Source organism: Peromyscus eremicus, chromosome 8b, assembly GCF_949786415.1.
Source record: "Peromyscus eremicus chromosome 8b, PerEre_H2_v1, whole genome shotgun sequence".
Classification (NCBI taxonomy): Eukaryota; Metazoa; Chordata; class Mammalia; order Rodentia; family Cricetidae; genus Peromyscus; species Peromyscus eremicus.
In genome coordinates, this window is record NC_081424.1 from 17,501,852 (window position 1) to 17,527,471 (window position 25,620).

The following is a 25,620-nucleotide window of genomic DNA, read 5'->3' on the forward strand; positions in this document are numbered from 1 at the left end:
CTTTTTCTTTGGCTCTTTTTTTCCCCCTCTGCTTGCTTGTTTTGTCCTATTCTGGTTTATTTATTTTATTATTTTTTAGATGCCTGTTTGTGTTCTAATGAGAAATAAAGAAAGGATATGGATTTAGGTGGGTAGTGGAGTTGGGGGACTGTAATTAGAACATACTATATGAAAAATCTATTTAAATTTTTTTTTAAAAAAAAGTGGGGATTGCGTCTTCTTGGATCTGAACATTGTATTGGTACCCCCCAGAATGAATATATTGTAAGAACAGCCCCCAGACTTGTTGGTTACATCCTGCCTATGTTGGAGAGCTTGAGCTAAGTGGAGACTCTCATTGCTAAACTACTCAGAAGAGACGGCTCTTCCACTAGTGCGCATGCGTAGCTGAGGTTCCTACCGACCAGGACCTCTGCGTTACCAGCAGCTTGTGCAGATGGCATCATAGGCAGCTGTGCCATCGGATGGGCCTGCTGCGCCTCCAGCTGTCACTGTCCTTATTAGAGGACCATCTATTTACTCCAAGAATATCAGTCTCTACCCAGTAACCATACCAGAAGGAGTAAACTCTGTCCTTCTACAGAAACTCATCCTGTCATTGTGGGAGAAACAGGCTGTGAACTCCCGTGCTGACAAGTGAGTTGCATAGGCCAAGTTAAACACACAGGGATTTCACAGGTTGTGGTAAACTAATAGAGAATAATGTTACCCGACCTAAGCACTGAAACCCAAGGGCTTCTAAATCACATGCATAGTGTATAGACTTTCTAACCCTTTGGTAGCTTTGCGGGTTAGAGAATATATGTTACCCGACCTAAACACTGAAACCCAAGGGCTTATAAATCACATGCATAGTGTATAGACTTTCTAACCCTTTGGTAGCTGTGCTGGTTAAGGTTTTTTGTCAACTTGACACAAGCTGGAGTCATTTGGGAAGAAGGACTCTCAATTGAGAAAAATGCCTCCATCTGATTGGTTTGTAAGCAAATCTGAGGGTCATTTTCTTGATTAATGATTAGTGTGGAAAGCCCAGCGGACCATGGGTGGTGCCTCCCTGGGGCAGGTGATCCTGGGAGGTCTAAGGAAGGTAGCTCTGTGAGCTTGGGGAGGAAACCCTCTGCTTCAATTCCTGCCTTAGGTTCCTGTGTTGTGTTGCTGCCCTGACTTCCCTTCCAGATGGACTATTGAAATAAACTCTTTCCTCCCCAGGTAGCCTTTGGTCATGGTGTTTAATCACAGCAATAGAAAGAAAACCTAAGACAGTAGCTCTGGAGCCATAAAAGAGCATCTTTGGCTTATCAGTGATTCATTTGAACTATATGACTAATTTTTCTAAAGGAGCCCTGTGACAGCCTTTTTACCACAGGAATTCTCCAGTTATAGATAAGAAATTGTAATGCCAACCAAACAGAATGTCACGCTAATTTATGTAAGAGTAAACATTTTAAAGATAATTATCCCCAATAACATTTCAGATAATCAACAGTTGGGCCAGCAAGATGGCTCAATATTTAGTAAGTCAGACACTTGCTGCCAAGCCTGACAACCTGAGTTTGGTCCCCAGAACCCACATGGTAGAAGGAGAGTTAACTCCCACAAATTGGCCTTTCTGTAGCATTTGCAACACACACACACACACACACACACACACACACACACACACACACACACACACACACAAAGTAAAATAGACAAAACATAATAAACAGCAGTTAATATGTCGGTTTCCTTTATCATAAACAGAGATCTATTTTGGGTAATAAAGTTGCTTTAAAATTAAAATGCCCTGCTTGGAGAGCCCGTGATTCCCAGTGATGCAAAACATGTAGATGATTGCAGAAAGATGCTAAGTGTGCATAGTTAGAGCACTGCTTCTTAACCTAATGTCACCTTAGAAATACTTCAGGGTCTTCAAAACACACCCATACTGTGGCCCAGACCAGACCAGTTGAGTTGCATCTTTGGAATGAGGCATAGGTATATGAATTAAATTTCAGAGATAGAAATAAGGTGTTGTTAAAATGTTTATTTTATATGTTTTTTTCCAATATATTATATAGTTCACTTCCCAATTCTTTGGGGTTCTTTTCTGAGCATTATATTTAGCATACAGATTTTTCACTTCCATTCATATGTATTTACTTACAAATAAATCATTAGATTGGTACAAACTACTGAGAAACTATAAGTAGTTAAAAAAAAAACACCTGTTTTTTTTAATTTCAGCTGCACCCTTTGCTATCTACAAATACACAAAGAGATGTACCTCTTTCATCCTCTGATAAATATCTCAGTCTTTTGTGGACAACATTTTTTTCAGAAGATAATTAATTGGATCATCTCTATAGCATACACATTTTAACAGCCCACAGGAAATGTTTCAGCTGTTTACTGACACGCTCTTATCTAACTGGTAAGGTTGATATTTTCAATCTCCTCAATTCCGTTCTGCAGCGGCAGCAGCAGCAGACCTTTGCTGGAAGCTGATGGTGGAGGTTTTAACATCCCAGCCTTTCCTGTCCCTTTCCCAACACTGGCAGCTCTCTCCCCAGATCGCAGAACAGTGGTGGTAGCTGAGTAAGGAGGAGAGTAGTGATGTGGCACTAAGGTCTCAGTATTTGAGTTGTAGCAGTTCTCTCTGGCCACCAGAGGTCTCCCAAGCCTGCATGAGTCCTGCATGCTGTCTTCTGTCTTCTCTGCACAGCAGACCGCTCCAGCATTGCGGCTTTTCCTTGAAGCTCTGTCAACCAGAATTTTAACATGAGAACGCTGAACTTCTATTCTTAAAGTCCGCTTTTTGAAATTGTACTTCTCTTTCCATCCAGACTGAGAAAACAGCATCTCAGGCTAAGAGGGGTAGGAAAGCCGGGGAAATGAGTTCCATAAAGTGGCAGTGGACTCCCTCAGAGATAAGTGAAAAGGCAGACTTCTTTGCAAGTTCAGAACAAACAAGACCATTGCTTTCCACCTTAGATCTGAATTCCCTGTCTTGTCCAATTAGTGGTAATCTGTTGACATAGCGTTAAACGTGATTTTATAATGGTGAAAACCCGGTGCCTTAGATACAAACGACTTGGACAGCACATAGTGAATACAGACGTTGTTTGTTACACACAGTTGGCAGCATGCCACAAGTCAGTCTTTGACTATAAAGACATTACTGTTCTTGTGTTTTCTTCTATACGAATCCAGCGTTCATGCATTGTCGGCTTCATGCCAAGCAGAAAGGTACATTTCTTGCCTTCACAGTTTAGTCTCTTGGGGAAATCATTTAATAGAAAAACTGTGTCTCTCATGATAGGAACATAGTTTGAGGGCTAGGCCGATAGTGGCTTTAATCACCAGTGCTGGCAGCCTGAGTTCAATGACTGGGACCCCCTGAGCTGTCCTCTCACCTCCACACATGGGCCATGATAAGTGTATGCACACATAGAGTAAATGAATGTAATTTTTAAATGTGTCAAATAATACGGTTGGAGGGGCCTAGGGAGATGGCTTGGCAAATCCTTGCCTTGCAAGCATCAGAACCTGAGTTCAGTCCATACACCCCGCACCCCACACCCTGCACAAAAAGCCAGGCACAGTGGTGCCTGCTACAATTGCAGCACTAGTAAAGTGGAGACAAGCGGCTCCCTGGGACTCACAGGCCACCAACCTAACCGACTTGTAGGTCTCCAGGCCAGTGAGCGACGCTGAAAAATGTATCTGAGGTTGTCTTCTGGCTCCCACATCCACACAGGTACACAGACATACACACACATGCACACACACACACACACACACACACACACACAATGGTTTGAGGTTACGTATGTCAGTCTGTGGTCTTTTGTAGTACAGGCAACTAGGAATCTACCGTTGGCATCTGTTCAAATAGTGTTGTGTTTTTTAGTCTGTCCCATTCGGTGGCTTATGAAAGAGTAACCCCAGTATTAATGACCTTCCTGATTAAGTTAGAATACTTGCCTTCTTGGGTTAGACTTAGTAAGAGTTACTGTTAAAATTAATCTAGATAACGAATTTAAATTGTGCTTTTTAAATATATATGCTTTTTCTATCCCTTTGTAATGTCAGCGCTAATTTTAATAGCAATTTATATTTTGATCGCTAGAGGGCAGTAGGCACACATCACCAAGAAAAATCTTCTAAATACGGAAAAGATGGTCTGTAAATGGTTTCCGCATCATGCATTATAAAGCTTTGTTTCCAGATGTAAAATTTACTTGTTACAAAAGCGCGTGCCACTCTTCATGTGTGAACGCCTCTGAAATCGCTTCAGTGGTCAGTACCTGTTAAACCGTCCTGTTCTTAGCCATTTGCTTTTGTTGTTGTCCTTAACTTCCTTTAGTTACCAGAACCTTCTCTTCACTGAAGAACAGAAAATACATTTTAATGTTTTAGGGTCTTTGAGTAGCTTCCGAAACATTCGAGATCCAGAGAACTGCACACATGTCCTGTGGGACCAAATACAAAGAGAACTGTGTAAACAACTGTCTTTACGCTGGTCTTCTGATGTCTGACTGTTTTCTCGCAATAACATATCCTCTCTCATGCCGTGTTCTAGTCTGGTTGTGATGTCCTTGTGGTGTGTTGTTCTCTGTGTCAGGATGTTCAAGGCATCCTCACAGGTGTTCTTAATGTGTGTGCAGGCTATTACAGAACTGAGTTTCTTTCACCTGAGCAAATTTCATCTAGAGGTTTGTTAACGCAGTGCCTTGTCCTGAGGCCACTGATGTTATCAGGAGTCCTGATGTCCCTCATATGTCTTTCCTCCCATCCCTGACTTGTTCTTTGTCCTGAAGGCACTTGCTGCAGGTCTAAATAGAACCTGTAACCACGGCAAAGTCAGGTAGTGGAAGAGCGCCATCTCACATTTTCAGTGGTTTGCACTAATCGGGGACTCCTACTCCTGGGGTGCTCTCTTTGGCACTCATTTGCCACATAGGGGTCTCTGCACCTCTCTATGAGATTCACTGGTAAGTGGGAGAAATTCTCATTGTGTGTGTGGACAGAGACATCAGGATTCTACCGGGTATCAGGCCCCTGAAAGAAAAAATGCGGTGGCGCACGCCTTTAATCCCAGCACTTGGAAGGCAGAAGCAGGCGGGTTTCTGTGAGTTCGAGGCCAGCCTGGTCTACAGAGTGAATTCCAGAAAAGGCGCAAAGCTACACACAGAGAAACCCTGTCTTGGGGAAAAAAAAAAAATGAAACACCCCACAAATTGTGGTATTCTCCAGCAGAGAAGAAGTGGGGTGGACCTGGGCAGGCAAGAAACAGGCTTTGCTCCTGTTTCGGACTTTGTGTATTTCACATAGAGACTCTCTGGCCTGGTGTCCTGATATTCTCAAAATGCAGTCTTCATCTCTGCCCTTTCACGTGCATTGCTGTGGACAGAGTTGCAGGGCAGCCCATACAGAGTCAGTACGGTTCAGCGTCTTGTTTTGTCCTTGGTTGTTCTTCTCCTAGCATTAAAGAAACTAAGAACTTAGAGTTCCTCCTCTGATTATTAATTAGTACAACCGTGCCTAGAAAACAGTCGTTCTAAACTGCTCCTTGAGTCTGGTAGCCTTTCAACAAACCCTGCAGGTGCCCGATGCTGTGAGGGCTGGGACCAGCAGCTCCAGTTCAGCCATCCAGCCTAGCAATAGCTGTTTGTGTCCCATCTGAAGTGGCACGGCTGTGCCTCTGAAGGACACAGAGGGCCGAATAGCTGCTTCATGGCAAAGACGAGCTCCTGGGGCATTATCTAATAATTTGGTTCTTATCTGCTTTCTGTGAGTATTTGTTCGGTATTTATTAATCAGCTCACTTAAAATACAGTAAGGTTTTTCTCTGTTTTGAAATGTTGATGATACTGTATTTTATGATTTTAATAGCATATTGATTTTCATGAAATAGTATTATCAATTGTCATGATTTTTTAAAGTAAACAAATGATTTTTTTACAGATCTGTTTTTATTTTCTATTTTATTTGTGTCTGTGGGATGTCTGTGTCTGAGTAAAGGTGCTGAGGAAGACAGAAGACACTGGGCCCCTGGAGCTGGACTTAGAAGGCAGTCTGTGAGCTGCCTGACATGCCTAACAGCTGGTAGCTGAACTCAAGTCGTCTGCAAGAGCAGTACACACTCTTAACAACTTAGCCATCTCTATAGCCCCAGAAATACCACTTTTAAAGGGAGTAAGGCCAGTCAGTGAATGCCTGTAATCCCCACACTGGGGGGCATAGATAGGCAGATCCCTGTGAATTCCAGAATAGCCAGGACTACATAGAGAGAGCCTGTCTCTAAACGAAAAACAAACAAACAAAAAGTAGTTAGTATTGGTGTAATGGCTAGATTGTTTGAACCAGTCTTTAAGCCTTTTATTTTTCTGCAGCTTTGAAAGACATGTACTTGTCTGAGATTAAACTAAGTTTAGAAACATTTTCATTAACGATATTGCCTTTCTGTTTTTATTTTTCAGAAAACTGTGGATTCTTCTTCCCAGAAATAAAAAGAAATCTGGGCAAATATGTGCACCGCTGTCCTGATTCTGTAAGGAGATGGCTTCGACAGCTGAAGGCTGCTGGGAAAATTACCGTGTTGATCACCAGTTCTCACAGCGACTACTGTAAACTTCTTGGCACTTACATCCTCGGGTAAGTGACCAGCCATTCTTCATGGATTTCATTGCTCTGATCATGGATCATGGATTCAGTGATCTAATTAGGTGATCACTGAGGACTGACTGGAATCTTTCCTGGAATGCTGGGGCTGTTCATGGAAGATAGCAAGCCATGTGTTTTCACTTCTGTAAACAAGGTTGGCTGCCCCAACTGCACAGAACGTGCTTGATCACACACAGACAGGAGGTATGTAGGCAGGAAGTATGTCAGGGTGTATGCTTGTCCCCAGTTGAACGAAGACAGAAGTATGTAGTCTTGTCGGTTTTACCTTTATGCTGACTAACTTAATTCACGGCCATTCTCAGAATCCCAGCCAGCATGCCTACCTAGCCAGTGCCCATCATCCTGGCCAGTATTTAATAAATGTGCTTCAAATCTGGATTTTAAAAAATACATATATACTCCCTAAGAGATGGTAGGTATAGCCCTGTATCCATTTCAGTGCAGATCCGTGCACCGTGCCATTTAGCAAAGACAACGATGGGATTAACATAAAATCAAGGCAATAGATTTTGAAAAGGGATCAACATGATTCAGGCCCTTCTTTATAACTACTCGTGTGGCCTGGGATACAGTTTGTAACTTCTTTGAGCCTTAATTTCATTGTCTTGAACTATTAAACAAATCCTTATGAATATAAGGGTATATTTAAATAGTGCAGTACATGATACCCATACATATTGGGCAGAATAGCTGGTAAGCTTTAATAATTGTTAAACTAATATGCCTCATCCTTGGCAATACCGGGAAGGCCCAGGATTCCACAGAAGGTTGTTAGATTTCTTCTAAGATTACAAACCTCAGCAAACACAATTGCCTTGAGTGTGAACCAAGCTGTAGCCCCTCAGCTTACCTCCATCAATAATCTTTAGACCCAGGATTTCTGTGTTCTTTGGCATGTGTGCAGATTTAGTCTACTCTGTGGCATACTTACCAGGGAATGGATTTCCTGCTTTCTGAGAAATATATCGGCAGCTTCCTTGCAGTGAGTTAAAGCTGTTGTCCAGGGTCCCTGGGAAGGGCACCTCTTTGCAGCCCTAGTGTAGGACCATGCATGGGAACACACAGGGCTTTCAGTTCCCTTTTCCACCATGGGTAACCGACATCCTGCTTCTCATCTTAATTTCTAGTCTCTACATATTTCCTTTAGTGACACACACTGCAGTGGTGTTTCTCCAGGGTAATAATGGTGAGCCCCAGAGAGAGCGACCCTTCATCAGATAGTCCTTAGCATGGCACTCCATATACACTGATGTTGTCATCTAAAACTCCATATACACTGATGTTGTCATCCAAAACTCCATATACACTGATGTTGTCATCCAAAACTTATTACAGGACTTTGCTGGTTTTCAAAATAAAGTGACTTCCTCGTGTTTTGAACACTCTGAGAACTGTCACTGGGCTTAATATAATGCTGCATTCTGTAGGACCCGTATAGTACCAAATCCATTGACCCTTCAGCTAGTGAGTACAGATGAACTCCAGTCCTTGTGTTTGCAAACATGGACCATTTCCGGCTACTAGAGATTCTCTTGCTTGCCAGGGTATTTTCACGAGTGAGTTCCACATCTAGACCAGCACTGCCTCTGTGCTCTTGCTTGCTCCCTCTCTCTCTCTCTCCTTTTCTTTCTTCACTTGCATTTCTTTTCTTCGTTGTGTTTGTGTTTTTAGTAATTGTCATATTTTCAGAAAAAATGGCTAATACCCAACCACCTTCTCTTTCTAGTGTAGCTTCCCATGTAAAGTGTATAAAGTAAATGTAAAGCATGTGTGAGTGAACATTGATGCCGTGATAAATGCTCGGGCAGAGATTAGGTTCTGTTTTCTATGGAACTTTCTAATTCCTTAAGGGAAATCTACTTTGCTTTTTAGGAAGGATTTTGCAGACCTTTTTGACATTGTGATTACAAATGCATTAAAGCCTGGATTCTTCTCGCATTTCCCGAGCCAGAGGCCTTTCCACACTCTCGGTAAGTTCTGTTTCGCTGTCTCTCGTTTGCATCTTTGACTAACACCGAGTGTAAAGTAATCTGTTATATAGGGAACATCATGTCTCCTCAAGAAGACAAGGAAAATATAAGCCTGCTTTTACATTAAACTTTACTCAGCTTTGCGTTATAACTCACTTTATATGGTGATCCTTTATTTACACGTCAGCCTCTCCCTCTTTTCAGTGACAGAGGGCAGGGATCGCTCCTGAAATGTTGTGATAGAAGTAATACGCTGTGAGTGCTTGAGGGAATGGATTAGTAAGTCAGAGTCAACCATTTTGGGAGCAGAAGTCCCTACAGATTTCACAAAGATCAAAACAGCACTGGCACATATCCATGTGCACACACACACACACACACACACACACACACACACACACACGGACACACACATATACACACACACACGGACACACACATATACACACACATACACACATGCACACACACATACACACACACATGGACACATGTTCACAGAAATACAAACATGTGTACACATGCACACAGACACAGGATTTCTCTGCAACACTCCAGGCCTTCAGAAAAGGCTAGTGAGAACTGTCACGGTCATAAAGAGAGAGACCGATGGACAGACAAGGCTGCATGAAAAGAGCAGTCACTTTGCAGTGGAGAAAGGATTTTCCCAGCCCTATTTTCAATTTTTGGAGGAATTTCTACGCTATACTCATTTCATTTTACTCAGTAGTATGCAAGAATTCCTTTTTCTTGATATCCTTACCATGTACTACTTTTTTAAATTCTCTCATATATTACATCCCAGCCACAGTTTTCGCTCCCTTTCGCTCCCTCAGTCTCTCATTCCCTGCTTCCCCTCTCCCCCAGATCCACTCCCTCCTTCTCCCCTCAGAAAAGAGCAGGCCTCCCAGGGACATCAACCAAATATGGCATAATATGCTACAATAAGACCGAACATATACCATCATATCAAGGCGACCCAGTAGGAGGAAGAGGATTCCACAAGCAGCCAAAAGAGTCAGAGACAGCCCCCGCTCCCACTGTTAGGAATCCCACAATAACACCAAGCTACTCAGCCATAACATATATGTAGAGGATCTAGGTCAGACTACTATAGACTCCCTGAACTCTGCAAGCCTCCATGAGTCAGTTGATTCTGTGAGCCATGTACTCATGGTGTCCCTGTTCCCTCTGGTTCCTCTGATCCCTCCTTCCTCCGCCCCCTTTGCAGGATTCCCAAGCTCTGCCTAATATTTAGCTATGGGACTGTGCATCTGCTCCCATCAGTTGCTAGATGATGTCTCTCTAGTCTTTTTTTAATAAAAAAAAAGAAAAAAGGAAAGAAAAAGAAAACTTTCTGAAAGGAGTGAGGTGATAGGTCTTTGAGCCTTTGACTTGCTTTCTCTTGTTGATTAATGATGATGAGCTTTTCATAGATTATTGGGCATTTGTATATCTTTAGAGAAATGCTTGCTTAGGTCCTTTGTTTCATCCAAGTTGTTACTTTTCTACTGAGTTCCTTATATGTTTACCACTCTGGTGGTGGGACCTGAGAGAATCAAGCCTAAAAATGAGGTGGACTAAAGTCTCATACCATAACCAACTTTATTCAGAGCATCAGACAATTTGTACTCCTGGGGTTAAGGAGAATCTTGTGACTAAAGTTCTCATAAGTTCAAGCTTGTTCTTGTGGGATTCCTAACAGTGGGAGCGGGGGCTGTCTCTGACTTTTGTCTCACATGGCTCTGGAGATTTCTGGACCGTGTTCCAACATCTCCCCCTCCCCCTTTTTAAAGGAGGATTCCAGAGCAGTTTTGACTTGAGGTGTTGTAGATAAATCTAATTATCATTGATGCATGAGTATCCTATAACCAAGCAAATTATAAACATTAAGTCAGTGAAAATATTGTGTGTAATACTCTGCCACCAAGAACAGGGATCCAAACTATGTCCAGTATTATTGATCATATCATTATATTGACTGGAAAAATCTAGAGAATATCTTGAAAAGAGAACCATATGATTAGTAGTTCTGATATCTTGTAGAATGTAAGTCCATGTTTGCCTTTAATAGGAACACAAATATTATGATGTCTAGGCAAATAAATGATTTCAATCCCAAGGAAAGATAAAATGCAGTACCTTCTTCAGATAAATAAATGAGCCTGGTACAGTCCCAAGGTCTAGTCATAAACACAGAGTCATTGGTAAAGATAACAGGAGCTAGATCCATCCAATCTGTAAGCTGAAGCAAAGGAGGCTGAGGAATGGAAGACCAATACACATGCTCAGAGGCACTCACTCCAGATGCACAGGTCAGTGGAGGCTGAGGAACATATGACCAGTACATGTGCTCGGAGGCACTCACTGAAGGTGCACAGGTCAGTGGAAAATGAGGAACATAAACCAGTACATGTGTTCAGAGGCACTCACCACAGATGCACAGGTCCAAGGAGGCTGAGGAACATATGACCAGTACACGTGCTGAGACACTCACTGCAGATGCACAGCTCCAAGCAGCTAGCATTGCCAGAAAGAGATTCTCGGGTGACAAGGTTCTGTGTGTTTACTTCTTCCATGATGCAGAGGGCCTTAACTTGGCCCCAGATGGGCAGACTTGACTTCTGGTGATATGGTTGATACCTTATTTCACCCTTTAGCTGGAGGTTTGCTATCTTTCTGGTGACTTCTACTGTCTCCTCACCCTCTGTCATTGTCCTTGATGGCCTGGGGCTGGAGGAGCCCGAGAGGAATCCAAAATGTCTTCGTGATCCATCCTCAATGACAGATGTATAATCCTCCCCAGCTTTCTTCTGGAGAAGTAGAAATAGGGCAGGTTAATGCATCAGCTTGCTTATTTCCTTCTGAAAACAAATAAAAATAACAGGAAAAGGTTGGAGTGTGCAGGAATATGAGTCTATTGCTGGAAATAATCCTACAACATAAGCAGAATCTGGAATATATTTAAGGGTTTATGAATTAACCATAATAAGTGAATCAAGGGGCTGGAGAGTTGGCTCTGTGGTTAAGAGCACTGGCTGCTCTTCCAGAGGTCCTGAGTTCAATTCCTAGCAGCCACATGTAATGGGATCTGATGCCCTCTTCTGTCATGCAGGCGTACATGGAGGCAAAAAAACTGTATACATAATAAATAAATCTAAAAAAAAAGGTGAATCAAAACAACCAGGCCCACCTGGTGGGCTGAGGAAAAAGAAGTATTAATAAATTGATAACTATCTGGACCATGAATTCTTCCAGTGCCCTTAGATGAACCATCAATACACTAAGTATCTGCCTGTGGAATGGGAGAAGGTTGGAGTAAAGTAAGCAGTTAGGATTTATGGCCCTTGTGCTGTAAATAAATCCATTCCAAAGGTGTATCCTGTTGTGCTATTGTACCTGTAGGAGACAATTTAGTAGGGAAAATAAGTAAGTTTAAAGTCAGTGAAGGGTCCACATGATACACAAATTCAAATAACTAATTCTTTTCTTGCCTCTCGAGATAATGTGCAAAGACTGTCCCATGCCGCTTCTCCTCCCAGAGTTTTAAATAGATTGGTTAGTGCGTTAGAAATACCAAGCACCGTTCATGAGGCCCAGAGGAACTGGAAGAAGAATTCCATTTTCCTGCCGTGCCCCAGCTTGTCTAGGTTGTAAAGTTAGCTTTCTCATGGGCTCTCCTAAGTCCTCATCAGAAAGTCAAGAGAATTCAAGAGTAAGTTGATTATCAGATTCCTCACCCCAGGCTTCAGGGCCACCTTCAGGCAGTGGAGGATGTCTGTTTAAAGGAGGCTGGAGTAAAGGACCTGAGGGAGCTGCCATTAACATAGCTTTACTTTCAATTTTGACTGAAGAGGGAAAATCTTTTTTGCCTCTTTTGCCAATTGTAAAGTTAGATCATCTACTTGATATTCATTCAAGGAATTAGCCATCTCTTCCTCATGATTAATGTCTTCCTTATCACCCTTAAATATTTGAAAAACAGTCCAAATTAATCCCTTTATCACCCTTAAATATTTGAGTAACAGTCTGAATTAATCCCCAAGTGACCCAAAATTGAACAGGGATTTTTTTTCCCCCTACTATATGTGCCTTTTCAATATTATTTTGGATTCTGTCCCATACTCTTACATCTACAGTTCCTTCTTTTGGAAACTAGGGATTGTAATCATGAACAACTTGCAAGCAGTCTAATAGCTGTGATTGTAATACTTGTGCCCTCCTTTTTTAAAAAATGGTGCACAAGCTGAACATCAGGCAGAGCCTTCCGTGAGTTCCTGCCCCATCATGCTCACTCACCAGTGAGGGCCCCACTCTCCTGTCTCTTTGCTGACTGCAGGTCTCTGACTCATGGTACCCCTTGTTTACCACTCAAAAGGCAGTGGGACATGAGCAAATGGCACCTAAAAATGTGGTGGACTACATAAATAGTAAATGCAATGGCCAAGCTTCTCCAGAGCCTCAGACAAGTTCTATTCTGAGGGTTAAGGAGAATCACATGAGTGAAGTTCTTATGAGTTCAAGCTCTATGCAATCACAAGAACAAGCCATACATGGCAAAAACAAGTTTTTCCATAGAAGCATAGAAAGGATAGTGTGAACAGTTAATTGAATAACAGCAGCAAGCAATAGTGAGTAATCTGAAGTAAACTCACTCATCCGCTACAACTGGGAGGAACACAAAAACATATTCCAAGAACAAGTCCATGTTTTGAAGAAACTGAGGTCAGAAGACTCTTGTCTTGTTTTCCCGGAGTGTTCTCACGAGCACTCAGAACTCTCCTCACACAGCTCCCTTCCTAGAATGTATGTCATCTCTTACGCATTTCGGATATTAGCCCCTCATTTGGGCTTTGCAGATGTATTCTCCCTCCTACACATCGTCTTTCTGCTCCACTGACTCCACTGTGTAGAAGGCAGCTTTTTAGTGTGACGTCGTAACCCATTTGTCCATTTTTACTCTATTACCCCGATTTGGAAGCCAGAAAAGTCTTATAAAACCTAAGTTTGTAATTCTAGTCTGCTCATTCAAAGTCTAGATTGGTCTGTTGTGACTTCTGTAAGATGCCTAGAAACCTCCATTATAAATGTCTCTTCATGCTCACCGTATAGATGTTTAGAAATGCCTCAGTGTCCATGTGTGTCTAAGGTACTTTGGTGCCTTGATCTTCTGGACTTCTGATATAAAACATCTAAATGGAAGATACACAGAATCCTAAGGTCTGGGGATATAACTCAAATAGATGTGTTTGGGAGTGCAAGAGAAGATACGGTGGTCTGTGTTCTTCTGAGCGTGGCATTGCTCTTCCTGGAGAGCCTGTGGCTCTCCCCCTGGCGCTGTGTTTACTTCCTGCGAGCCCTGCCCTCTCCAGCTGTGTCAGTGCCCCACCCCCACCCAACCCTGCCCCCCTTCTCCGGTCCCCATCTTCTGGCTGATGATCGCAGCCTTCGGTGTGGGCATCTCCTCTCTGCTGGCCTTCAGCTCTGTGGCTGCTTTTGCTCTCACTTGTTTATGGATGGATAGGTCCCAGTTTCTTGTCCTCTGACCTACAGAGATGTTGTTTGTCTTTTACACTTTGCACACCCCAGAGTACATCTGGAAGATTGGATTGCTCACAGAAATGTTGTTTGTCCTTTACACTTTGCACACCCCAGAGTACATCTGGAAGATTGGATTGCTCACAGGAGCTCATCAGCCCCCTGCCACTCAGCACACTGACATTTCCACGATCCATAATTCTCTCAGGAATTTTGCCAGCCACGGATCTTATGAAAAGGATGAAAACTTAGTTATTCTCTGGGTCACCCTGCTCTCCATCTGTCCTTTGGCTCGCCACTGCCTTCCTTCCTCTGCCCTCATCGTCTGTCAGGTGATTTGATGCAGCACTGCTGTATGTTTGGGTCACTACACCCAGTCACCCAGCAACAGCCCACATCAGCCTTGTAACCCTCAAGCCACACTCCCTGTTAACGATGCCCATCAGATCAGGCCTCTGCTATACCGCCCGAAGTAAATTAAATCTTTGTTCCAGTTAAAGGCAGAGAAATAAAATGAAGACAGTGACCTTGCTGAAATTGAAAATTCCAGGAGCCGGTCTCTGTATTCAGTGTGTCTTTGATGAGTGGCCATGTGCCTGACGTCAGTGGTTGTCATGGTAACTAGAGAAGAGCTGATGGTGCTGTAGCCAATGGGGGCCCAGCAACTCGTTCAGCCTGATCCCTGCTGACCTTAAGAAAAGTGTGGGGGCGAGAGAAGCATCATGTAGGCAGAATCTGCATCTTTCTTTTCTTCACTACGCAAAGGGAGACCACAGCCCTTACCAGTGCTGAGGTTTTGGGGAGGAAGGGGGGATCTCCGTCTTCCTATCTGGCCACCGCACTGCCAACTCCCTCCCGGCCCCACTGTGGAAACTCAACATACATCTCTGGTCCCTTGGCCTCGGCTGTTGTCAACACGTGGACTCCCCATTTTTCTCTACATTAGTCTCCTTTCCTGACTCTCGCGGGGTATTTTCTCCTGCGCAACATTCGCTTCCCTTCCATCTAGAAAACAAAGACAACCAAGCACGCTGATGAATCACCTTGTGTGATTGCCGAGCTGACTTAACCATGAAAGCGCCGGAGTCAGAGCCCCTTGTCTCCACGCTTTCGCATGCTGCGCAATCCTTATGTAATCTCTCACCCTGCCGCTCTCCTCCTGACCCTCCCTCCTACCTCTTCTGCGGCTTTTCATTCACACTGACGTCAGTTTGTTGTTTGCTGTTAAGCAGGTCAGTATCTTTCCAGCCACTCGCTTATTGGCAGGCACAGTATGTATTTAATCACATCCACACAGTCATGTAGGTCCCCACTCCATGTAAGCATCCTTTGGCTAGTACGTTCTCCTTCTCTCCCTAATGTGTACTGGCTACAGTGTCTCTGCTGAAAACATGGCCTTTTACTGCTCATCCGGGTCTTTGTCCTGGCTGCTCTCCCTGTCACTGCTTCTGAGACAGTAGTGTGTATACAGAATCACCCATGGCTCTTGTTAAAATGGCGACTGCTTCAGTGGGCCCGGTGAAGCCTTGGTTTCTGCATTGCCAAGCTCAGAAGATGACACTCTTAGGGACAGAAAATACAGGGCAAGCGCCCCCTCCTCTGTGACTCCCTAACCTTGCCCTATGGCACTCACAGGTAGTAGGCGCTTTCTGGTCTTTCTCTAGAGCTCCAGGCAGTTCCCTCCTGGGCATCACGGGGAAGTTGCCTGCTGAGGTCTCTCCCACTGAGATGTGCCTTCTATGGGTAGCAGCTGTGTTTAGAAAGCTGTCCTTAGCACCTTGCCCATAACATTGGAACATTGCTGAATAAAAGTGGCTGAATCTGTCACTGTACCAGTTACAATTCCTGAGGCACACTGGGATTACAAATGTGTGCTTATTACCACATTGGGCCCGTGTGGGCTCTGGGACCCAAACAAGGTCCTTCCAGGAGCACTTTGTCCAGTAAGCCATCGATCTCCCCAGGCTGTCTTCCTGGTTCTGATCTAGTCTGTTTGCTCCAACTTACTAGCAAGCTGTTTGTTTGCTTTGGTAGTATAATTTTCCTGGTATAGACCCTGTTTCGTGAACTTCTCCTGAGGACACACAATTAAAACTACTTACCCTAGTCAGGATGCCAGCAGAAACAAAGAAATAATCGTGCCAGTGACTTAGTTAGCTAATTAGGAGCCCGTGCTCCCCTAAGTAAACCACTAAAAGAAAAACAATTATCTTTCTTCCAGCAGTTAAATGACTGACTACCTATCCTCAGGAAGGGTACGACTTCATGAGCCCCTCCCCCAGAAAAAGGGACAGTTAATGGACCCAGCCTTCTGCAGGTCTCCTGTCTCTTCCTGATGCCCACAGTTGGTAAGGGTTCAACAGGTGGGAGCCATGTCACCCAAGAAAAGAAGTCATCAGTGGGATAAGTGTTGTATTATAACCCCCAACACAAATTAGCGTTTTAATAGATGTTTTGCTTGAACTTTTTCATGGCAAAGAAATACATAAACTGTATGAAAATGTGCAGTGATGCGGGGGAGGGGGTCCTAGCTCACATTGTGGAAAAGTTATATGAAGTTAAGTAGGAACCATTCATCAAGACTCACATATAGGAAGGAATCCTAGAAACAGCGAGACTTCCAACAAGGTTTAAAATCATAATCCATTGCTTAGTAATGTTAGAGACAGAGAAAGGATAATCTTGGTGTTACGCAAAGGAACACATGAGCAAGGCAAAGTATCTATATAAAAGGGGTAAGGTTATGGCTCACAGCAGGCTAGCAAGTACATGGGTAGCTCTTGAGATGGCTCCCATCCTTTACCCTTGCCGGGTTGATGACTCTATCTCATCCCACTGGCTGGAAGTTGATTTCATCATCTGCCACAGTTGGCTAATCAGTGCAAAGGAAAAGGAGAGGTTCAGGAAATATGAGTCCTTGCCAGGCTAACTACACATCCATCATGACCTCCTCTACCTTTCACGTACAATGAGCACAATCTTCATGGTGTTCTGCAGACTTGCTTATTAAAAATATTTTATATATATTAACTATGATTTTGTCCTGCTTTTTTAAAAATAGATATTCCAATCCCCCACTTTTACAAAGGAAAGAGCTACAAATAGATTGTACACACAATAATAGAATAAACTAGAATCTGAACTGGAAACAGAAATCAGTTACTTTCTCATCTCACTTCTTTTTAGATGACTGGGTCTCTACATTCATTTGAATCAGAAATTTTTTTCTGAGCCAGAAATCAAACCCAGAACCACATACGTGCTAAGCAAGTTCTCTATCACTGAGCTATGTACACGGTACTCAAAATTTCAGAAACCATAATTCTATTGACTTTTTTGTACTTCATAAGCAGCAGAAAGAGTTCCACTGTCTTTGAGAAGTGAATCTCTACATATCAAATCTAAGTCTACTTTCAAAAATATCTCTATACTTACCATTGTCCACAAGCCTACATTATATACACAGTTAGACATTGAATGAAAATAGACGAGAGAAGGAATACTTTTTGGTGTCTGTCTCCGAGAAACAGGTTGAATCTTCTTAGAGTTTCAATGTTGGTCTGGTCTTCAGACTGTTCTTTTGAAAGTAGGATTTTCACTGGACTGTACAGAAAAATGAAAAAAACAGATTCTATAATGACAGCAAGGCTGGGTTTAAGAGCCCTTGACCATCAGCTGCCAGTGGTACATGCAGCTTTAATCATCCATATTTGTACTTTCATAAGTGTTCAAAGTAGTTTAGATTGGATAGACATTTATCTCATGTTATAGTGATGCATACTTCACCTGTCATTTTAAGGTTGATAAATTACTTCCCATTTAGCCGCACTGACCATCATTTTGTCTACAGATACACATATAAGGTGATTTGTATTATAAGCTGAACACACATTTAGGGAGCCTGCTTATGACTTTTACATGTAGAAATTAAATTTTAGCTTGAGGTACTTATCAGTACCAGAGATGTGGCTTTAATACCTGATTTACATAGCTTTTCCCCTTCTGTGTAAACTCTTGTTCTGTTCCAAGGTTGATTTTATAGCAAAGCTGACAAAACTTAAGCTTTAGGATACCCTCAATTGTCCTTCTCAGATCCCAGTAGAGACCTGACAATTTGGTATTCATTCTCTAAAAGAGGATACTTTGTATATGGCTGTGTCTCATTGAGAACATTCTTAGAGGCACAGCAAAGAAGCCAAAGGTAACAAAACCTTGATAAAGAACAACTGTTTTGACATCTAAAGTCATTGCATTCCTGGGAAGGGGGGGCTTCTTCCTCCAATGTAAATTTCCAAAGCTGGTCATGGCTACCAGAGTCTTTGATAGTGTACCACCTTTTTCATTAAACTTTATTAAACAGGCAGATTGTCATCAGCTCCCAGCCTGTGTCCAGGGCATGTAATAGCAGGGTGTTAGATACACTCCAGGGTGTTAGATGCGCTTAACTTCTTTCACTAGCCCTGCTTTATCAGGAGTAGGGAGAGTTGTGGATTAGACAATAGCATGGTGGGAGAGAGAAGACAATTTGGACCTGTTGGCACTCATGCTTTGCTATCAGGTGGTCCTCCACTATTCCCTCTTCCTGCCCTAAGCTAGGAATAGGGTGAAGTAATTGAATCCTCTCGGGTGCAACTTTGTTTTGTTTATTGAGACAGGATTTTTCTGTGTAACCGTCCTGCCTGACCTGGAACTCACTCTGTAGACCAGGCCAGCCTTGAACTTACAGAGATCCACCTGCCTCTGCCTCCCAAGTGCTGAGATTAAAGGCATGTGCTACCACTGACTGGCTGCAATATTTTTAATTAAAAAAATGTATACAATACATTGTGATCACATTTTTTCCTCTTTTTCAACACCTCCGAAATCTTCCCTATTTCCTCACTAATTTAACTCCTTGCCCTTTCTCTCTCTCTCTCTCTCTCTCTCTCTCTCTCTCTCTCTCTCTCTCTCTCTCTCTCTCCAATACAAACAGAAAAAAAAACAAGAAACACAAAGACCACACACACCAAAATATAAAAGCAAAAGATCAATAAGACCAAAAACAAAAACAAACAAACAAACAAAAAAAAGACCCATTTAGCAATATGAGAAAAAAACATTACCAAAATACCATTGGGTTTGTTTTGTGTTGGCCAACTACTCCTGGGCATGGGCTTACCCTGGTGTGGTTAATATACCCCGAGAGACTCCATTAAAGACTACTAAGTTTGCCTTCCTTCTAGTTGCAGACAGCTTCTTTGTTAGGGGAGGGACCCATGTCCACCACCCCCCTCAGTGCTGGGATAGGGCGCAAATTTTAAACCTGGATTTAACAGGTCACTGATAAAAGTCTATTCCCTCTGCTCTACTTCCCAAAAGACAGGACTGAATTGGGTTTCCATGATGATGTTCACTAAGTGAACCATTTTATTAAAGCAGAAGCAGGGTAACTAGCAGGTAAGGGTGCTTCCTGCCAAGACAGGGTACCCAGCAACCTGAGTTTAAGCCATAGAACCCATTTAGTTGAAGGACAGAACCAGCTCCTGAGATTTGCACCTCCAAATGTGTACCATGGCATGCATGTATACCAATGCCTGTATGAGTAAATGTGAACATGCACACAGAGTGCTTCCTGAATGCACGAGTCCTTCCCATATGGTTTCCTTCTATCCGTGGTCTATGGCCCTGAGTGAAGCCCAACTAAAAGGTGGTTGTCAACCATATTTGCAGAGAACGATGAGGAGCAGGAGGAGCTGCCTTCTCTGGATAAACCTGGCTGGTACTCCCAAGGGAACGCTGCCCACCTTTATGAGCTTCTGAAGAAAATGACGGACAAGCCTGAACCCAAGGTAATTTCTGATGGAGGCAGAGTCCTGGACGTCCACATACAGATACAAATGGTTGTAAACAAAAGCATGGCTGTAAATGGTTACGATTAAGTATCTAGGTGGGTCATATGCCTCTGAGCATCTGCTACATCTCTTCTTTTTTCTCTTCTGACTAGATACACTTTCGGTAAGTACTTGGTCTTTATCTGTGACAAAAAAAAAAAAAAAAAAAAACAAAGATTCCAAAGAGGCCACAGATCTTGGAAGTACATGATTCAGACATGGGATGCCTGAGAAATGGCATTCTGATAACACCTAACCAAAGAATATTTTATACATAAAACAAGCAGTGTCTGAAACGACAGTGACTTACCAGCTTTCCCTTGAATTGCTTGCATTTGACCCCTTGTTCACACTGTCAAGGTTGGACATTGGTATGTGTTTCCTCTCCATGATGTATACGATAAGCCCGGTGAGCAGGAAAAACCACTGGGTAGCTGAGTCCCGGTCCAGGCTTTCTTAGCCTCCTGAGAACTAACTGGTCAGGGGTTTAGTGGACACAGGACCTAGACGAGGAGCATCTGGTTCTTACCTTAACTTCACACTCTCTTCTGTGAATTGAGGGGTGTAGTCTGGACTTTGCCTCAGAATACCTGGGGGGCCTTCTAAACTTGACATGCTGGAGCTATTCATTCATGAGTTCTGTTTCAGCAGATCCAGGGCGAGTTCTCAGGGTGGATAAACTCTTGAACAGTGGTTATGGTCTGTGTTCTTAATAATAGGTAATCCCTGTAAGTTGTCAGTTTTAGTTCTAGAGGCAGATTTAATTATAGATGTGTGAAAATACACAGGCTCGCTTCTTCATTAGGAAAATCAAATAAAATTGTTTCTCATCTTCTACCTTCTTTCCATCTTCAACAAACCTCCAGATCAATTAGGACAAATAATTGGTCATCTGTGAAATTATTTATGAAGTTTAAGTCACTTACGGCATTTTGGTTCTCGGACTCTGAAGCCTGTTGAGGGCAGTTTTTCTGTTTTCTGTGCAGTGGCCACCGTCCTCACAGCCACGCCTCATTCAGAGTTTTCTGTCTGCATCATAGGTCGTTTACTTTGGTGACAGCATGCACTCAGATATTTTCCCAGCCCATCACTATAGTAACTGGGAGACAGTCCTCATTCTTGAGGAGCTTCAGGGGCAAGAGATGGAGAAGGCTGAGGGTGCAGAACCTCTGGAGAAAAGAGGAAAATATGAGGTAAGGATCCTGTCTGTCCTCTTCTTAGGTGTCTGGATGCTGAAGTTACGCTATCTGACTCTAGAATGAGCTGGGAATGGTGTCATCTGCCTGTAGTCCCACCACATGATAAGTGGAACAAGAGGATCAGTATCTCAGGGCTAGCCTTGGCTACATAGTGAGTTTTACCCCAGCCTTGGCTTCATGAGACCCTGTCCCAAAAAACAAATTATTCTGGTCTGACTGAATACCTTCATGTATCTATGGTTTATGTTTGAATCACTGTAATTTAATGGCTTCCACCTAAGCAGATAGCTGTAGCCAAAGTACTTGATTCATCTGCTTTTAAGAACCTAGTATGTGCCATCATCGTTCCATCGTGGATACAGAGAACTGCATGATACCCCCCCCTAAATTGGGGAGCTGTTGGCTTGAGAGACAATGAGTCATTTTTTTTCAGTGGTGTAGTGCTGCTATGTTGCCCATGTTCCAGTAAAAAAGCCCACACCCTTGCTCATGCAAGCAGCCCTAATTACACTCAGTGACTCATTTTTTAAAAAGACACCAAAGTTGGAGGGGACTTGTTGGGAAGAGGGAGTTCAGGGGAAGGGTGAGAGGGGGTAAGGAGGTGAATATAATCCAAATCCATAATATACACATGCGAAATCATCAAGGGAAAAATACCTTAAGAAAAAAATGTAGTCTGTCATGTATCTCCCTGCCTAGGTTTAAAAATAAAGGAAGCAACTGTATGTTTTTTTGTTTTGTTCTGTTTTTTCCCACAAATATCTTGACATAAACCTGAGCCTCCCGCCTGATGACATCCTGTTGCTGCGATGCAGAGCTCAGTTGCTCTGAACAGCACAGTATAAACACCAACACATCGGGTTTAGTCACTTTCCTGCCTCCCTGTGGGGGGGACAGAACTCAAACATCTTCAATCCCAGCAGAAGGGGATATTCCCTAGAGAACTAAGAGAACATTGCCACCGTGGGAGAGTGTGTTGAGGTTGTTAAGAAAAATGTAGCTTTCCCAACCAAGTGTCAAGCATGTAATATAGAAAAGAGTCCCTCTTTCTGTTCAAAAAGTTCAAAAACTGCCTACAGAAGGATCTGATTTACATTCCTAATGACTTTATTCAGGCTAAATGATCTTTCACAAATAAAGTTAGTTAATAGGGAATTAGCCGAATCTTCTCAAAGCTGATGCCATGATCTGGAACACTGTTCCTGCGGTGACTCAGTCTGTGCTGACCACTTTCCTTTTGCTGTTTGAACTCAATTTCTGCAGTGTTTTGCAATACTTTCCAATCTAAGTAAAGGCATCTGGAATCTGACGATCACTTTTACCTCCCACGATTTGTGACAGGAAGTGTGAGGACCGGGGACATCTCAAATGGAACTTGACAAGCTTCTGCACAAACTCCTTTTTCTAGACTCTTGGTATATCAGCTCATTATCCACTCTTCTGTCAGAGGTTGGTGACAGATGAGGAAAGAGTACCTGTTAGTGATTCACAAGGCTACTAGAGTGACTAAGGAATAATATTCTTTACCTCATAAATCATAAAGAAGCAGCCAGTCAACAGTCTGTTCTTGAGAGTAGGAATCCCTGAGAGTCTTGGTGCCATGCAGCCAGCCTTGTGTTGAAGGACCAGGACTCTCTCCTGTGGCTTCCTTTCTTACTGTTCTAGGTTGTTTCTTCACTTTAACTAAAAACAAGTGAAAAAGAAATTGCATACTTTTTAGAATATTGTGTCTTAAGTTTAGGTTAAAAAAATAATTTACTTTTAATGCTGAACATTTTTAACAAATAAGAAAAATAAGGTAATATCCTTAAGCTAGGGAAAGCCTATCTACTGAATCCGCAGTAAGACTGTGCTATAGCTGAAGAAAATGAAGGAAGAGGGAAAATGCAAACCTGTGTATATGTATTAATTACGTGGAGACCAAGGCAGGGCCCAGCAGGCTCTCCTTCCACGCTCTGAGCTGGACAAGGATACCTCTTATTGATTACACCATGTAACAGAACTGGCCACGAGAAAAGAGAAAAAAATGTGGAATGAGCTTAAAAGGCAGTTTAGCAAATTGTCGTATTTTACAGTTATATGACCATTAGCATAGAAAGAATCATCGAGGTACCAAAATTAACAGGAAAGTTCGGTCAGAATGCTGGTGCTAAATTGGCATTCAAAAGCCAACAGCTGATCTCTACAGCAGTCATAGCCACAACTGTAGAGAGAGACAAATCATCCACACAGACAACAAAGTGAAAACTCTAGGAAGTAACCCACCAAACACGTAAGACCGCCATCAGTAAAACTTAAGCTTCTATTCAAGTTCTTAAATACGAACCTACATAATTGAAGAGATATACTTAAGAGGGTGTGTTAGAGTCTATTTACGAGATTGGAAGACTCAACCCTCACAAGACTAAAGAAATGAAATGGGTAAGGAAGCAGGGATTTTTAGCCATATTACAAAGCTTTACTAATTTTTTTATGCTAGTACTCTTGACTTGGTACCAAGTGAGCATACCTAACCCAGAATTCTAAAAGTTCCGTACTCTGAACACTTTTCTTTTTGAGTCTGACCTCACTATATAGCCCAGGCTTCCCTCAAGCTTGAAGCCCTCTTGCTTCGGCCTCTTGAGTTCCGGGAGTATATGGATCAACTACCACACCTGGCTGGTTTCTGAAATTTTTTTAATACCAATATGATGTTGTTCAAAAATTCCAGTATTTAGAGCCTTTGAATTCTGAATTTTCAGGTAACAGATGCTTAAGTAAAATATATTTAAATATTCTCAAAACTGACAAATTCTAAAATCTGAGTAATCCTCCTAGCCCCAAGATGTCAGGAAGAGATATTCACTCCATATATAACAAATGTTGTATAGAGAATAGCATCCAGACAAAGTCCCTTATCACACCACACAGGAGCCAACAGAACATTCCAGTCAGGAGTGAAAGGAGGAGAAAAGTACTCTGATCCCCTTCCTCATCCTTCACATAAAAATAACCTCTGAAGGGATTATAGACCTGAAAATAAAACCACAACTGTAATGTTGATTGACAAAAAAGTTTGAAAATATTTTTGTAACTGTGGTGGTTTGAATGAGAATGACCCTCATAGGTTCATATACTTGAATACTTGGTCCTCAGCTGCTGGAACTGTTTGGGAAGGATTAAGAGGTGTGGCCTTTTTAGAAGAAGTGTGTCACTGCAGGGGGCCTTTGATGTTTCAAGAGCCAAAGCCATCATTCCCTGTTAGCTCTCTGTGTCCTCCTTGCAGACAAGAACGCAAGCTCTCAGCTGCTGCTGCAGCAGCATGCCTGCCTGCTACGATGCTCCCCACCATGATGATCCTGGACTCTAACTTAACTATAAGCCCCCAATACACTCTTCTATAAATTGTCATGGTCATGGTGTCTCTTCACATCAATAGAAAAGTGGCTAAGACAGTAACCTCACTGTAAGGAGTGATTTCTCAAGTTACAACTTGAAGGATAAGAAGCAGAAATAAGAGCTAGGGAGATAGCTCAGTCAGTAAAGTGCTTGCCTCAAAATCGTAAGGACCTGAGTTCAGTCCTCGGAACCTATGTTTTTAAAAAGCCAGGCTTGGTGGCACATGTTTGTAATGCCTGTGGAGATAGGGGATGGAGTCGGGAGGGACCACAGGGCTTGCTGGCCAGCCACTCCAGCCAAATCAGTGAGCACCAGTTCAGTGAGAGAACCTGTTTCAAAAAAATAAGGTTTAGAGAGAGCCAGTCCAGTAAGACACTCAACATCGACCTCTACCCTGCACACACACATGCACACACAGAACTAAATAAATACCTACCCTTTGGAAAATCCATCCATAGAGAGTCTACCTGGGAAAGAGTCTGTGGTTAGCCCTAGAAGTGGACATATTTATCTCTCAGTCTCCTCAGAGAAAGCTAGAAAATATTTTTTTTAGGAAAAAACAAATACAAACCTAGTAACCCAGGCATGGTGGTACATACCTTTAATCCCAGCACTTGGGAGTTAGAAGTAGATAGATAGATAGATAGATAGATAGATAGATAGATAGATAGATAGATAGATAGATAGATGCTGGTGGGTTTTTTTTTAATTTATTTTTTAAAAATGTTTGGGTTTTGTTTTTTTGTTTTTTTTTTTTCATTTTATACACCAATCTGAGTTCCCCCTCCCTAAGACTCCCTAAGGCTTCCCTTAGGGCGTCAACAACTCTGGCATACTAAGTTGAGGCAGGACCAAGCCCCTCCCCCCTGTATCAAGGCTGAGCAAGGTATCCTACCCTAGGGAATGTGTTCCAAAAAGCCATTTCATGCACCTGGGATAAGTCCTGGTCCCACTGCCAGGGGCTCCCCAAACAGATCTAATGCTAGTCATTTTAAA

General features: G+C 42.6%; 1 protein-coding gene across 2 annotated transcripts in view; it reads left to right on the top strand.

The window, feature by feature from the left end:
- The window catches only part of Nt5dc1 (5'-nucleotidase domain containing 1), a 119,083-nt gene that overhangs the window by 87,354 nt on the left and 6,109 nt on the right, over positions 1–25,620 (top strand). For both annotated transcript variants that reach the window (XM_059272547.1, XM_059272548.1), the window contains exons 7-10: positions 6,465–6,639; positions 8,542–8,639; positions 19,887–20,005; positions 21,088–21,240. In XM_059272547.1, coding sequence (XP_059128530.1) covers positions 6,465–6,639; positions 8,542–8,639; positions 19,887–20,005; positions 21,088–21,240 — 545 coding nt within the window. The remainder of the gene's footprint in view (positions 1–6,464; positions 6,640–8,541; positions 8,640–19,886; positions 20,006–21,087; positions 21,241–25,620) is intronic.